At 36.5% G+C, this 12,975-nt stretch overlaps 1 protein-coding gene and 1 non-coding gene across 6 annotated transcripts in view; one reads left to right on the top strand and one right to left on the bottom strand.

The window, feature by feature from the left end:
- The window catches only part of ltbp3 (latent transforming growth factor beta binding protein 3), a 38,938-nt gene extending 35,444 nt beyond the window's left edge, over positions 1 to 3,494 (top strand). For 3 of the 5 annotated variants that reach the window (XM_058776788.1, XM_058776789.1, XM_058776790.1), the window contains exons 26-30: positions 201 to 359; positions 609 to 770; positions 1,933 to 2,022; positions 2,105 to 2,236; positions 2,372 to 3,494. In XM_058776788.1, coding sequence (XP_058632771.1) covers positions 201 to 359; positions 609 to 770; positions 1,933 to 2,022; positions 2,105 to 2,236; positions 2,372 to 2,523 — 695 coding nt within the window. In that variant the 3' untranslated portion in view covers positions 2,524 to 3,494. The remainder of the gene's footprint in view (positions 1 to 200; positions 360 to 608; positions 771 to 1,932; positions 2,023 to 2,104; positions 2,237 to 2,371) is intronic. The other 2 variants (XM_058776791.1, XM_058776792.1) reach the window with 1 other exon arrangement.
- A 1,010-nt stretch (positions 3,495 to 4,504) lies between these two features.
- trnam-cau (transfer RNA methionine (anticodon CAU)) lies at positions 4,505 to 4,577 on the bottom strand. Its single transcript has one exon. It is a non-coding gene; the product is annotated as a tRNA-Met (tRNA).
- Positions 4,578 to 12,975: the final 8,398 nt, after the last annotated feature.

The following is a 12,975-nucleotide window of genomic DNA, read 5'->3' as shown; positions in this document are numbered from 1 at the left end:
TTTATTATGGCACAAATTGTGTTGGGCTATTCATTTCCTAAGAAATTCAACTGCTCTTCCTGGAATTGTGAAGATGTAATAACTCCAGGCATTTATTGAAGTTCTCACCCAAGACTCTGTGCTTCTGATGTCTCTCTCCTTGTCTTCCTCCCTCCTGCTTTTTTCTCTCTATCTGTCCTTCTCTCTGTATATCTCTTTAGTAACGGGTGTGTCTGTGGTGCACCTTTCAGATGTGAATGAGTGTGAAGATCCCTCCTACTGTAGGAACGGGAGATGTGTCAACACTCCCGGCTCCTTCCACTGCATTTGCAAGCAGCCACACACCTTCAGTGCAGCCCTCAAGCAATGCGTCTATGATGGTGGGTATCACAAGTAATCTGCATGCGGACTTGTGATTGGTGGAAACTGTTTTTTTTTTTTTTTTTTGATTGGCCTTCATGTGGTCTGGCAGTCCACAAGTTACTGCTCTGAATCTCTGAGCATGGACCATTAAATATATTTTAGCAGTGTTAGCCTTGGAGTAGACTTTGTTTCTACCTACTTTGCCATTTCTTCTGTGAACCCTCTGTATTTTGTTTCTTTTTTCATGTCCTCTCTGTCTTTCTCAGACCGTACTGCAGCACATAAGGACATATGTTTCCGGGAGGTTGATGAGGATCTTATGTGCACTATGCCACGAAATGAGCAAACGGTGACGTACTCTGAGTGCTGTTGTCACTACGGTCGAGGCTGGGGCCCAGAGTGCCGGACCTGTCCGAATAGAAATTCAGGTATCGCAAAACAGTAATATGGTAAAATATTCTTAATGGTTTTCATTTAAAATAGGGGTGTCAACGTTAACGCGTTAACGCATGCGATTAACTTAAAAATTTTAACGTGTACAATTTTTTTTTAACGCAAATTAATCATTTGATAAAGTTTGACCCCAACTTCTTGCCGTCATCGAAGCGCAGAAGGTCATCTATCATTGTGTGATGAGGGTACAGCGAACCAGTGTTGCCAGGGTAACGTTACAAGTGGGCTATTTTGAAAATACAGTCGCGGGAAAAATTAGAGCCGTGGGTTGCGGTTTTTTGGGCTACTTTTATGATGAACCACGGCCGCCTCAAAGTGTATATAGACAAATAAAAATTAAAATAGGTCCTTTTACTAGTGTGTATTATACTTGGAATGTATAAGTTATTACAAACACTCGATGGTGGTTTGAAGTGAGTTCTGAGTAAAAGTGTACTATTAATCTCATAAATTGTCTCATGAAGCATGATGCTAATATTAGCTCTAATGCACCTGCAGAACAGGTCCAATTCTTCTTCATAATGCATTTTGTCATAATACTTCACGTAAGGTCGCAAGAAAATGTTTTGTTGTATTTATTTAGAAATACTTTTGGTAATAGTCGGGTAAATGTATACTGGGATTGAAGCGATGTAGCTTGGTAAACGTTTTATTGCCAGTATAAAGGCTGATAATGGCTGAATAATGATAAAAGAATAATAAGGATTATATCTCATACCTGGCCGAAGTGTGAAAGGTTCTGTTTCCTTAAACTAGTTTGTCATGCATTTCTTTTTCAACACATTTACAGGTAAATCCTAGTATTTTAAATTTGTGATTAATCATGATTAATCACAGTCCATGACTGGGAAACATTTTGTTTTTCTTTAAGTAAAAAACAGCATTTATTTTAAATACAAAGTCTTTACTGTTACTTTTGATCAATTTAATGCATCCTTGCTGAAGAAAAGCATTAAATTCTTTAAAAAAACAATCTTACTCAAACTTTTTAATGTTTTGAACTCAAACATTTGTCAGTGTTGAATTTTCTTTTTTACATTAGCAAAGCAGGTAGAAAAGGATCAAAATTGTGATGTACTAAGATTAAATGAAATATCAAACATAACTTTCCTTTATTTTGTTTCGGTGTGTGTGCAGTGCTTTTTAACAGGTTGTGTGAAATGCATTTGGAGACCGAGTCTGATGGAGAGGGGGACTTCCTGGCAGCTTTCTCCAATTACAACCCAGGTGACCTTGCCAGTGTTATTCACCTTGAACTAAACTGAAAGACTCAAAACTGACTGAGTTATTCATGACTCTTTCTGTTCAGACGGAGACAGTTCAGAGGAAGATTCAGACGAGTGCAGCTGTGCTAATGGACGGTGCGTGCGCTCCTATCTGGGTACGATGTGCGAGTGCAATATTGGATTTGTACTGGACCACTCACGAACACGCTGTATAGGTGAGTATGAATGCAGATCCTTAAACACACCCACACATAATCATTAGGGTCATGTTCCTGAAGTCGACATATTTCATCATTTGTAAGTGTATGGACAGACATATTTTGAGGCTTCTTCTCTCTTTCTTCCTCTAGATATCGATGAGTGTGCAGGCCGAGGGACAGGGCAGAGCCCCTGCAAGAATGCACGCTGTATTAACACCCTCGGGTCATTCAAATGTCACTGTAAACTCGGATTCGTAGCGGCACGCCGACCAAACGTGTGTATACGCTCTAGGGCTCAGTAACAGCACTGTGGCTCATCCACACAATTAACGCTTCTACAGCCCACACTCTCTCTCATGTACATACAGAAAAATTAATATGCCACCACTAATACAAATTATCGAATTTAGTATAACTGCAATTATGAACATTTACCCATAAAACACACACACAAAAAAACATTTCATGTTTAACATTCTCATTTCCTGTTAATCATTTTCTTATGTTGGGAATTAATCATTAACTTCTGAAATATTAAGATGTTATGTTGCTTTTATTGTATACTTTTATTAATATGTTTGCACCCATTTGAAAATGTGTTTGTTGCTGGATGAGGGATTGTCATTGGATGAAATGTGTCTTCTAACTTAAGTGGGTTCATTTTTTTTGTAATTATGTTGCTGCTCAGCACATTTTGGTTAACTTTATTATAGCTCACTATTTTGTTAATTATTGTATTTTTATCTGTATTTCTTTTCTTAATTTTTCTTCTTTTTTAAGATTTAAATTTGTAAGACTTTCAAGTCATTGTTTTTCTTATTGGTATCTGCCCTTTTTCAGTTTGATAGCAACGATCATTTGATTTTTGTGATATTCCTTTGTTTGTATTGATGTGTTTGTTGTTCACCATTGATAGTGTTTTGTTCTATTAATTTGCTTTGTACATTGTTTTCTTTATTTGATAATGCAACCGTTGTCATCTTTCTTTGGTTGCACTGAGAACCTTGTCGTTTTTATATGAAGTTAGTCATTGACAAAGATGCCAGTGATGATTTTGGTTTTCTGAACCATTTAAATTGTGCAAAAATGTTCTACTGAAACAGAATGAAAAAAAAAATGTTTTCAGTTTCTTAAATTCTTTTTGCTTTCTTAATGAGACAGAACTGTGAGATTATTTTTCACAGAAAAAAAACTCAACCTAATAACTACACAAGTGCATATACCAAAGAAATGAAGATAAATTAATAAACAAGAAAAAAGAAGTCAAATTCAATGCTTAGTGTTGCTGACTGTGATTTTTTCTATATATTTGTTCTTTTTTATTTTTCATTAATTATAATTGGCTGTAGCGGAGTGTTTTGGTGTAGGAAATTGGGGCCAATTGTACTATAAGAAAATGGCTGTGGCTTTACGGTGAGGGAAACTTTGTCAGCTTGTTTTTCTTTCTATAGACATTATCCCTAACTGAACACAAAATATTGGGTCGACTCTCAATCATATCAACCACTTGATTCCAAAAAAAAAACTGGTCTAATTTTGCGTTGAGTAATAACTGCTGCTTTGAAAATTGCATCATTACGCTCGTTCAACTACCAGCTGTAGTATCATCTGCTCAGACACTTCTAAAAGAGAGAAAGAAATCAAGTAACAACAATAGTAATAGAGCTACTATAGCACATGATATTTTGTGCTAAGATGAACAAAATGATCAGCTCTTAGATTTGTTACATTATGATGTGATTGGTTTACAGGGTGTCAATATCTTGCTTGTAATATGCTTTACTTAACCATTACTGAAATTTAACTATATTGAGGGAACTCAAATAAAACACAAGCACATTGTTTTGTTGTCAGTTTACAATCTTCTTCACATTCCTCAGAGAAAGTCTGTGGTTCTCTACCTCCACCTAGTGGCAAAACCAAGAGCAATCTTTTTTGTTGTTGTTTCTGGCACTAGGGGGCAGCAGAACAACACAAATATAACATTGTTTCTTTCTGAAACAAACACATCCACGAAGACACATTTATAAAACGCTTACATTCAAAACTTTCTTTGTATAAACCGTAAAGCTTTATATTGCCAAAGCATTTCTAGTTAGTTTCTCTCTCTCTGTCTGTAACGTTAGATGAAGGTCATTTAGATTCTCTGTAGTGAACTCGGTACAATGTGTGTTAACTCCATCTGCAGCCCAGAGCCCACCCTATATATCTGACGCAGCCCAGAAAAGCGCACTTTCACAGATGCATGAGTGTGTATTTGCCGTTTTAATGACTAAAAATCTGTGCCCCGTGTGAGGCTCGAACTCACGACCTTCAGATTATGAGACTGACGCGCTGCCTACTGCGCCAACGAGGCCATGTGAACACCGCGTGCAGGGGCATGTGATCTATTCTCAACCGTTACCGTTTCCGTTGATTGTGTGACCACACTAGTAACGGGTGATATTAGACTATTCTCATCCGTTTGATCACGTGCCATCTGTTTACATTTCAAACTATAATGTCACCCATGAGTCGTGAAAATTGTTGCGGTCAAGAACCATTATTTTGTTCAGCTTCCTACCAAGATTTAACACAGGACCAATCGCGTGCTCTGACCGATTGCTCTGACAAGGCATTCCGCCAATCAGTGTCATCTTCGTAGAGTAGGTTGAGTTTTGTGCACAACAGGTAGGCTACCTAAGCAATTTTCTTAATTCTTGTTTTGGGCCAGAACATTTTTTAATGATAAATACATCAGATGTACAGGTTCATTTATTGAGCTGTACTGATCAATATTGATCAATAATCAGGTTTATTGTGGTTATATTTTCTATTTTTTGAGCTGTTTAGGCTATTGAGTCTGGTCAAATTTAAAAATTGTAGAAAAAAAATGCTTATTAAAAGCAATTTGTATCTTCTTCTACAGTTCCATGAGCATTATTATCTGCCAAAAATGTAAATCCTGTCATTATTTTGTCAACCTTGTGGAAAACAAAAGAAGATATTTTCCATTGACTGATTATCATTGACTTCTATTGTATGGATAAACCCAGTTAAAACTGGTTTCACAGAAGAAAGAAAGTCATACAGGTTTGGATTCTGGAATGACCTGAGGGTGAGTAAATGTTAACAGAATTTTCATCTTGGGTGAACTATCCCTTTAAGACCTTATACTGGAGGAAAAAAATCAACAGTCGTTATCTGACTTAGTTATTTATTCAAAATGAATAATTACAGGTTTTTATTAAATTTGTTGTTTATTTACATTTTAAAACAAATACTCAATTTCAATTCATGAAACAATTAACCAACATTTGAATATGCTGAGTATTTTAGTCGGGCCCAATAAAATCCTTTATAAACACAATAAGAGCTAGAAGGCCACATACAACCAAGATGCTACCCATAGTGACGGCAGAATAAAACGTTTTATGCGACAGGGGTTTCTTGTCCTGGTCTCGTCTGCCTGTAGTATTCTTAGTAGTAAATTTGGTTTGACATTCACCTTTACATGGCGATACAGACTTGTGTGACCGAGCTGTCAACTTCTCAAACACTTTAGCAGTCTGTCTCTCTGGAGAAATGTTGTTTAAATCATTTACAATGGATTTAATTGTTGTTAATACCTTTGATTTTGTTGTGCCTGTGCCAGCTTGTTTTCCCACTGTTTTTGCCTGTTTTCCAGTGGCAGTTTGAATCATAGTAATAAGATTTATACCAGTAGCCTCATTTATTGTTGGACCATTTGAAGTTTTTATAGCTTGAGGAGATTTTTGTTGTCTAACTGTGTTTTTTTCACTTGTTTCAACTGTAGATGACCCTGTTCCTGCTGTTTTTAGTCTTTTTATGATGGTGGTTGGTGCTGGTTTTCCTTCAGCTAGATCTGCTTTTGTTTCAGTCCTAACTGCTTCTGTCCTAAATGTAACGTCTGGTCTGGTTTTGGTTGTTGCTTTATTTTCAGGTGTGATTTTTGAAGTTTTCAGTTTACTGCCAATGAAATTGGTTGCTCTTACTGTCACTGGTTCTAGTATCGGAGTCGCACTCCTCATATTAGCTGTCAGAGCAAATCTGCTTGTCCCTGATTCTTGTTTGGGTGTTATGCCTGTTTCTGCTGGTTTCTCAAATATTGTAACATCCGTTTCACTTTGATGTGTTTGTATGATATCACTTTCACTTATTCTCTCAGGTTCGGGTGTTTTTTGAGCTGTATTCATCAATGTTTCCACATTGGCACTTTCTTCTATTTGTGTACATGCGGTTACTGTTGTTTCTGCTGTTTCTCGTCTTTCTGTCTTTTTTGTTCCAGGTAAAGTGTGTGTCTTAACTTTCTCTGTGGTCTCAGACGAGACGATTGTTTCCCTAGCTGTAGATCTCACTGCCCCAGCTGCACTCACTGCTGCTGTCTCAGCTGTTGTTTGCCGAGAGGGTTCAGCAATAGCAACGGATGAAGCTCTTGATACCACAGATGATCCAGACATCATATTCACTGATGCAGTTCCAGGAATATTTGTGATTATTTGTGCCTTCGTCACATCTGATGCACTCGCTAATGTTGTCATCTCCGTTCGAGCTGCGTCTGAGTTGACTGTGAATGACTTCATGGAAGACTTCATTCTAGTCTCAGATTGTTGAAACCTAGACACGAATAAAAAAACCTGTAATTATTAAGAATTATTACTAGACTGTCAAATATTTTTAAAGAACTATAAAAATTCGCACCCCATTATCCAAGATGACAGCATTCCAGTCACACTGGCCAACACTACATAAAGAACGTAAAGAAGAAATACATACTAAACAGATCAGTAAGTTGGTACTGATGGATCTTTATCTTTTGATAACCCATAGGTTTTTGGGTTTTATCATTAATTGTGTTTAATTCACAGTTTGTTCTGGCAAGAGATTATGCTTCTCCTTCTTAGGTCTACAGAATGTACAGGTTAGAAAAACATGTGATGTGTTTGGTAATATTTGGCATTTTTCATTTTCATCAATCACTGCTAATATACTCATTGCCCTGTGACTCTTTAGATTTTTAGATAAGAAAGTAAAGGCATATAGTGACTAAACCCAGGAGAAACAAGTCTTATTGGTTCCCTGTTCATGACTGATAATCATTGTAATGGTTTTGCTGTAATTGTGAATTTATTGTGATCTGATGTGAAGCCACCAACCTGCAGAGATGAGCAGCACACAGACAGATCTGGCAGCCATCTTTTCTCTCTATCTCTCTTTGTGGCCTGTGTGGCACAAGAAAATAACTCCCACAAGTGCAATTTAACAATAGTATTTTCATCAGGTTGATGTTGTAAATGTTTCAAATGGATGGATGCAGATGTAAATCCTGATATAATATGTAATATCTATATCTACAAACATACATGATATCTCATGCTTTTGATATGGAGGTTCAACATATTAAGAAATTTGCGTCAACATATATCATTTTTACACGTATTAATCTGAATCATATGAATTCAAGTATACTGAATATAGCTAAACTTAATATGCATACATTTTTTTTTTATATTTACACCGTCAAAAACACTACCCACATAATAAACAACATACAAGTAAACAGTAAATATCATGTTTCCTTTATATATATATATATATATATATATATATATATATATTCTTACAGTTCAGAATGTATGATTTCTGTAATAGTTCTATGCTAATGCAGTTATAGAGCATGTACCATATGTTAAATCCCCTCTGTCACAAAGCATCCTTCACACATTTTAATACTTCTCAAATCACAAATTGCAGATTTTATTTTAAAATCACACAGTTACAGTGCTATTTATGGAACATAATTAATAAACATATTTACCAGTGCCAGAAAGATCAATAGTACTGTGTCTCCAAAGGTCTCCTGTGACACTAAACGTTAGGACTCATGCAACTCATTCGATTTGCATGTTAAATAGAAGTATCAAGGCACCTTGTCCTTTGCATGTGTCTGTTAGTCTATCCATCCATATTTATATTTAGATGTCAAATTGTAGACAATGGTCTTAATGTAAAGTGACTCAAAGTAGACTAATTACAGAGAGAGTTTGTGTGGAAACACCTGGGGTTTGGTGCCTTGCTCAAGGACACAGTGATGACAAAGCAAGATTCTGATCTCTATATTCTCAATTCATGATGTGGGAGGGGATATAAAATACCACGGGGTCTCAGACACATAACGGTGTTACAGCCACTTGGTGAAAATTGTGTATTTGGACTCAGAGGCTGGGTTCAGTAAACAAGGTCATTATGTTCTGCTGCTCTAAATCAGTTTAGCCGCTCGGGGGAGCCATCGCCAAACATTACTGAGTGCTACACCGTGATGCTATTTTTGGAGAAAAAGAAGATGATATTGATAAGACTGTGATTGAAATGATATATTTAAATATATTTAAGTTAATAGTTTCCTTTCTTATTTATCTTTGCATTCATCAGCCTCTGCATCCCAATTGTCATCTGTCTCTTTTTGTCATCCCTGAGCATAGCATGTGATTAGCTCTACTGTGAGTCATTCCTCAGCTCAGAAATACTTTCTCTTTGTCTCATTGTGCAGTATGACTCACATTCCTTAATCGGGTATGTAGAAAAGAGCCTCAGTTTGATAATCTGTTTATCTGCTCGGCTGAACTCTACCTGTATCTCTTCTGGTTGATGGTAGGCATTTGCTGTCAGTCAGCAGGACTGTGGTTCATTCGTTTTGGAATTATCCTGTGTGCCTGATTATTTTACTGGCTGGCACACAACGGACATTATGTTTTCAACTTGCTCAGAGCTATAAAGTTTGTGTGAATGTGTTTGAATGAATTAGTGTTTTTGGACAAATGTTTAGATTGAATGATTGAATGATTCAATGACTCACTGCATCCGAAACAGCTTACATATACTACATTTGATAAGTATGTTCAATACAGTATGCATGTGTGTAGTATGATTGCTCTCTGGACATACTACTGTACATCTGTCATGTTGGAATTGTCATGTGACCTACATTGTCGGTTGTTTTGCTACACTTCCATCTCCTCTCCTGCGGTTTCACTGGATAGTAAGTTGTTTTCCTATAGATGCAGTCAGTGGTTGAAATATACATACCGTGGTAAATGTACTTTCTTTTGAAGCACATCAGTTATTGGCCATCTATTTTTATTGCCCTTTCTTGTTTTAGATTTTAGATTGAAAAAAAAAAAAACATTTTAAATCCTCATATACCTTTTGTAACACTGATCTTAAGATGTACATAAAACCCTGTCAAATATGAGAACAAAAATCAGGAAGCTGTGAAAACTTTAAAAAAAATTCTGAAGATTTCTCATTTGTGGAGCTGCCCAAACATTAACTTCTATTTTTATTTATATTTAGTTTATTTTTTTCTTCTGTTTTTTTTTAACTAAATACAAATAAAATATAAATGTAAAATGTTGTCACTGGATGCACACTCAAAATGTTTGGTGCAAGTAGTAAACCATCCAGATTTTTTTCGGGTGTTTCAGGAATACTGAAGATTTAGATATAAGGATTTCACATATACTATGCAGGAAGCTAGTCAGTTAAGTAGTGTTATCAAACAAATTGTGTAAGTGAATGATTGAACACAGTCACTTACTGATAAAACCTGCATGAAGAGTCACTGAGAAATCCCCACTATTAATTCACAAACTAATAGTCAAACGCACTGTTCTAAATTTGAGTATTGAAGCTAACTAACTTCCCTATATATAGTCTGAATTTCCGAATATAAAAGATGCCATCAATATAAACAACATGCTTCCTCAAATCTCTATGAAATGTATTCACAATTTGAATTATTCTCTAATTACAATTCTATTCTAATCATTTTCCTAGAGCTGCACCACAGGATAACAGTGTATCTAGAAAGTCTGTCTGCCATTTGTGACCCTGGACCACAAAACCAGTCTTAAGTGTCAATTTTTCGAAATTGAGATGTATACATAATCTGAAAGCTGAATAAATAAGCTTTCCATTGATGTATGGTTTGTTAGGATCGGACAATATTTGGCCGAGATACAACTATTTGAAAATCTGGAATCTGAGGGTTCAAAAAAATCAAAATATTGAGAAAATCGCCTTTAAAGTTGTCCAAATGAATTCTTAGCAATGCATATTACTAATCAAAAACGATGTTTTGATATATTTACGGTAAGAAATTTACAAGATATCTTCATGGAACATGATCTTTACTTAATGTCCTAATGATTTTTGGCATAAAATAAAAATCTATAATTTTGACCCATACAGTGCATTTTTGGCTATTGCTACAAATATACCCCAGCGACTTAAGACTGGTTTTGTGGTCCAGGGTCACATTTATTTAAGGATCCTCACATGCATTACCTCACTGTGCCACTGATGCAGATGGATCTGCTTTTGAATGTTTATGTAGTGCCACACACAGCGCAGAATAACCCACGATCCCATATTTCTGGTTGCATAGCAACAAGAAACATCTCATGTTCTGATAGCTTGCTCTCATTCCAGTTGCAGAGAGAGAAGAGAAAGAGGTGGAGCAAATGATATTTTAACATACAGAAAGGCATAACTTGGTTATGCAAGCTGCACAGTCTGTTGCGTGGTGTTTTCAAATGAATAATGCGTTATTTAATTATATTACATTCATATTAATTTGCCTGTGTGTACAGCTCATCCTCATGAGATAATGTTTGGCTTTGCAGGCCTCAGCCCTGTTAAGTCTTAAATTAGCATAATTAGAAAGGCACTCATGAATAGGTCAGTAAGTCCCTTGGTACCAAACCCAGAGGTGGCTAAAATATAGGACACACATTTCAGTGACTTAAATGCTCTTATTGAATTAAACACGCTTGCTGACACACATGGAAGTGTAGAGTAGAATGAGTTGACGTGGTTTTCAGCCACTCGTCTATATGAAATGAAGTTTTTCAGGACAAGTGATGTTTTGTGACCAGGAGATCCCAGTTGGTTTGATTCTGGAGCGCATGAATGTGTGTTTCACCCAGAGCAGAACAAACCTCAGGCCTCATCTTGCTAAATCTCACTTGACCTGATTCGCACACAGCATAGCCTCAAACTCTATCTGTTTCTCTTTCTTGCTCTATCTATGTTGTTTAATTCTCTTTCTCTTTATCCCTCTGCTGCTCTCTCTCTTTCTAATGAGGTCAGAGATTGAGTTTGTATCAAAGTCACAGTTATTCAGCGAGTGAAGCATGCAGCGTGTGTCTCCAGGCTCATAGTATTAATGATAACAGCGTCAATGTCACTCTACCTATATTCTACAAAATTCAGAATGGGATGCTGTAATGAGCTTGAGAGAGAGAGAGAGTGCGGGAGGGACTGTATGTAAGTTTGTGCGCCCTGGTTTAAGATGGCTATTTTAGGTCTGTGATTGATTTAAATAGTTTTGAGCTAAAGTTTGGGGGCAGAACTTTTTTGGGAAATCTGGGTCATTCGTGTAGCTTTATCTAAACTGATAATGTGAGTGTGTGTTTAGGGAATAATGCCGCCCAGTACACAGTGTGAGAATGTGTGTCCTTTTTTCATCACTTCCTCCTCTCCTCTCATCTCTTCATCATTTTTTATTCTTTTTGTAGTTTCATCCACTGTCAGATATCTGTGTTAGGTTAGTGTACTGGTGAGCGATAGCATTATGTAATGTAGCCTACATACACATTTGTTTTTCTATTATAGTGTTTCTATTGTTTTCATACTAAGCTTAATGATATTTTCTATTCTATAATCTTACTCCTGAACCTCGGAGAAACCTTTCACCATTTGTACATTATCAGTAAAACGTTATTTAGTATATTTATAAAGCTGTTTTCCTTGTGGGAAGCACTGGCTACGTACTGTTCTTCATAATGTAGCTGATTTCAGGTTTTACTATCCTTGAGGGGACATTTGGTTCTCACAACGTAGGCAAAACTTGCCCCCACACACACACACACACTTGCGCAGCCATCTGTAGCATCTTGTAAGGGCTATATCATTTGCTACTGTCCACACAATGCATTCTGGGAAGGAGCCGGAGATAAACATACCAGAGAAATAACCTATTTATCATCTTCCCGCTGTTCCCATTGCATTTCCCATTCTTCTATTTTCCTTTCTGTTCTCTTGTCACACCTTTCGCTTTATTTATCCTATCATTTGGATTCCTAGCTATCATAACAGATATTCCAATAAGACACTTTATAATGGCTGTGCCACCTTCACAAGAAACTACAGTGAATTGTGTACCTATGCAAAGACCAAAATTTGAATAAGCAGGTTGATGTTTAATGTAAGAATATTTTTATTTGGTTCTGTATCTTAGGTTTAATATAAAGTAGGTTGGATCAGTCTTCTGCATTATTCATGTTGTTGTTTATTTTTGTTTGTTTCTGGGTAATTCTGAGGGTTTACCGCTATAACTGCTTCTAGAGTTGAGTGTCTGGCTTCTTTAGTGTTGTAAGCCACATATTTCTTCTTGCCTCAAATGTCATCACCTAAATTACAGTGCAGTCTCTTTGGTTTCATCCTGATCCCTTTTTCCTTCACTCTGCCTCTATATATCCTACATTTACGTCCTATTTTTTTTTTGGCAACAATTCTTGTGGTCTAAACTGGAACAGCTAGGTGACCTTCAAAAACTTGTTTCTGGAGGATAGGTAGAACTTGGTGGTGTGAGAATGAGAAAGAGAGAGAGAACAGAAATAGTTTGCTTGTCCCAATGAGATGACTCGAGGAGGTTGTGAGAGGAATATAAATATCTTTTAGTAGGTCGGAGA

The sequence above is a fragment of the Onychostoma macrolepis genome, chromosome 05 (genome assembly GCF_012432095.1).
Source record: "Onychostoma macrolepis isolate SWU-2019 chromosome 05, ASM1243209v1, whole genome shotgun sequence".
NCBI lineage: Eukaryota > Metazoa > Chordata > Actinopteri > Cypriniformes > Cyprinidae > Onychostoma > Onychostoma macrolepis.
This window is presented reverse-complemented; position numbering and strand designations above follow the sequence as displayed.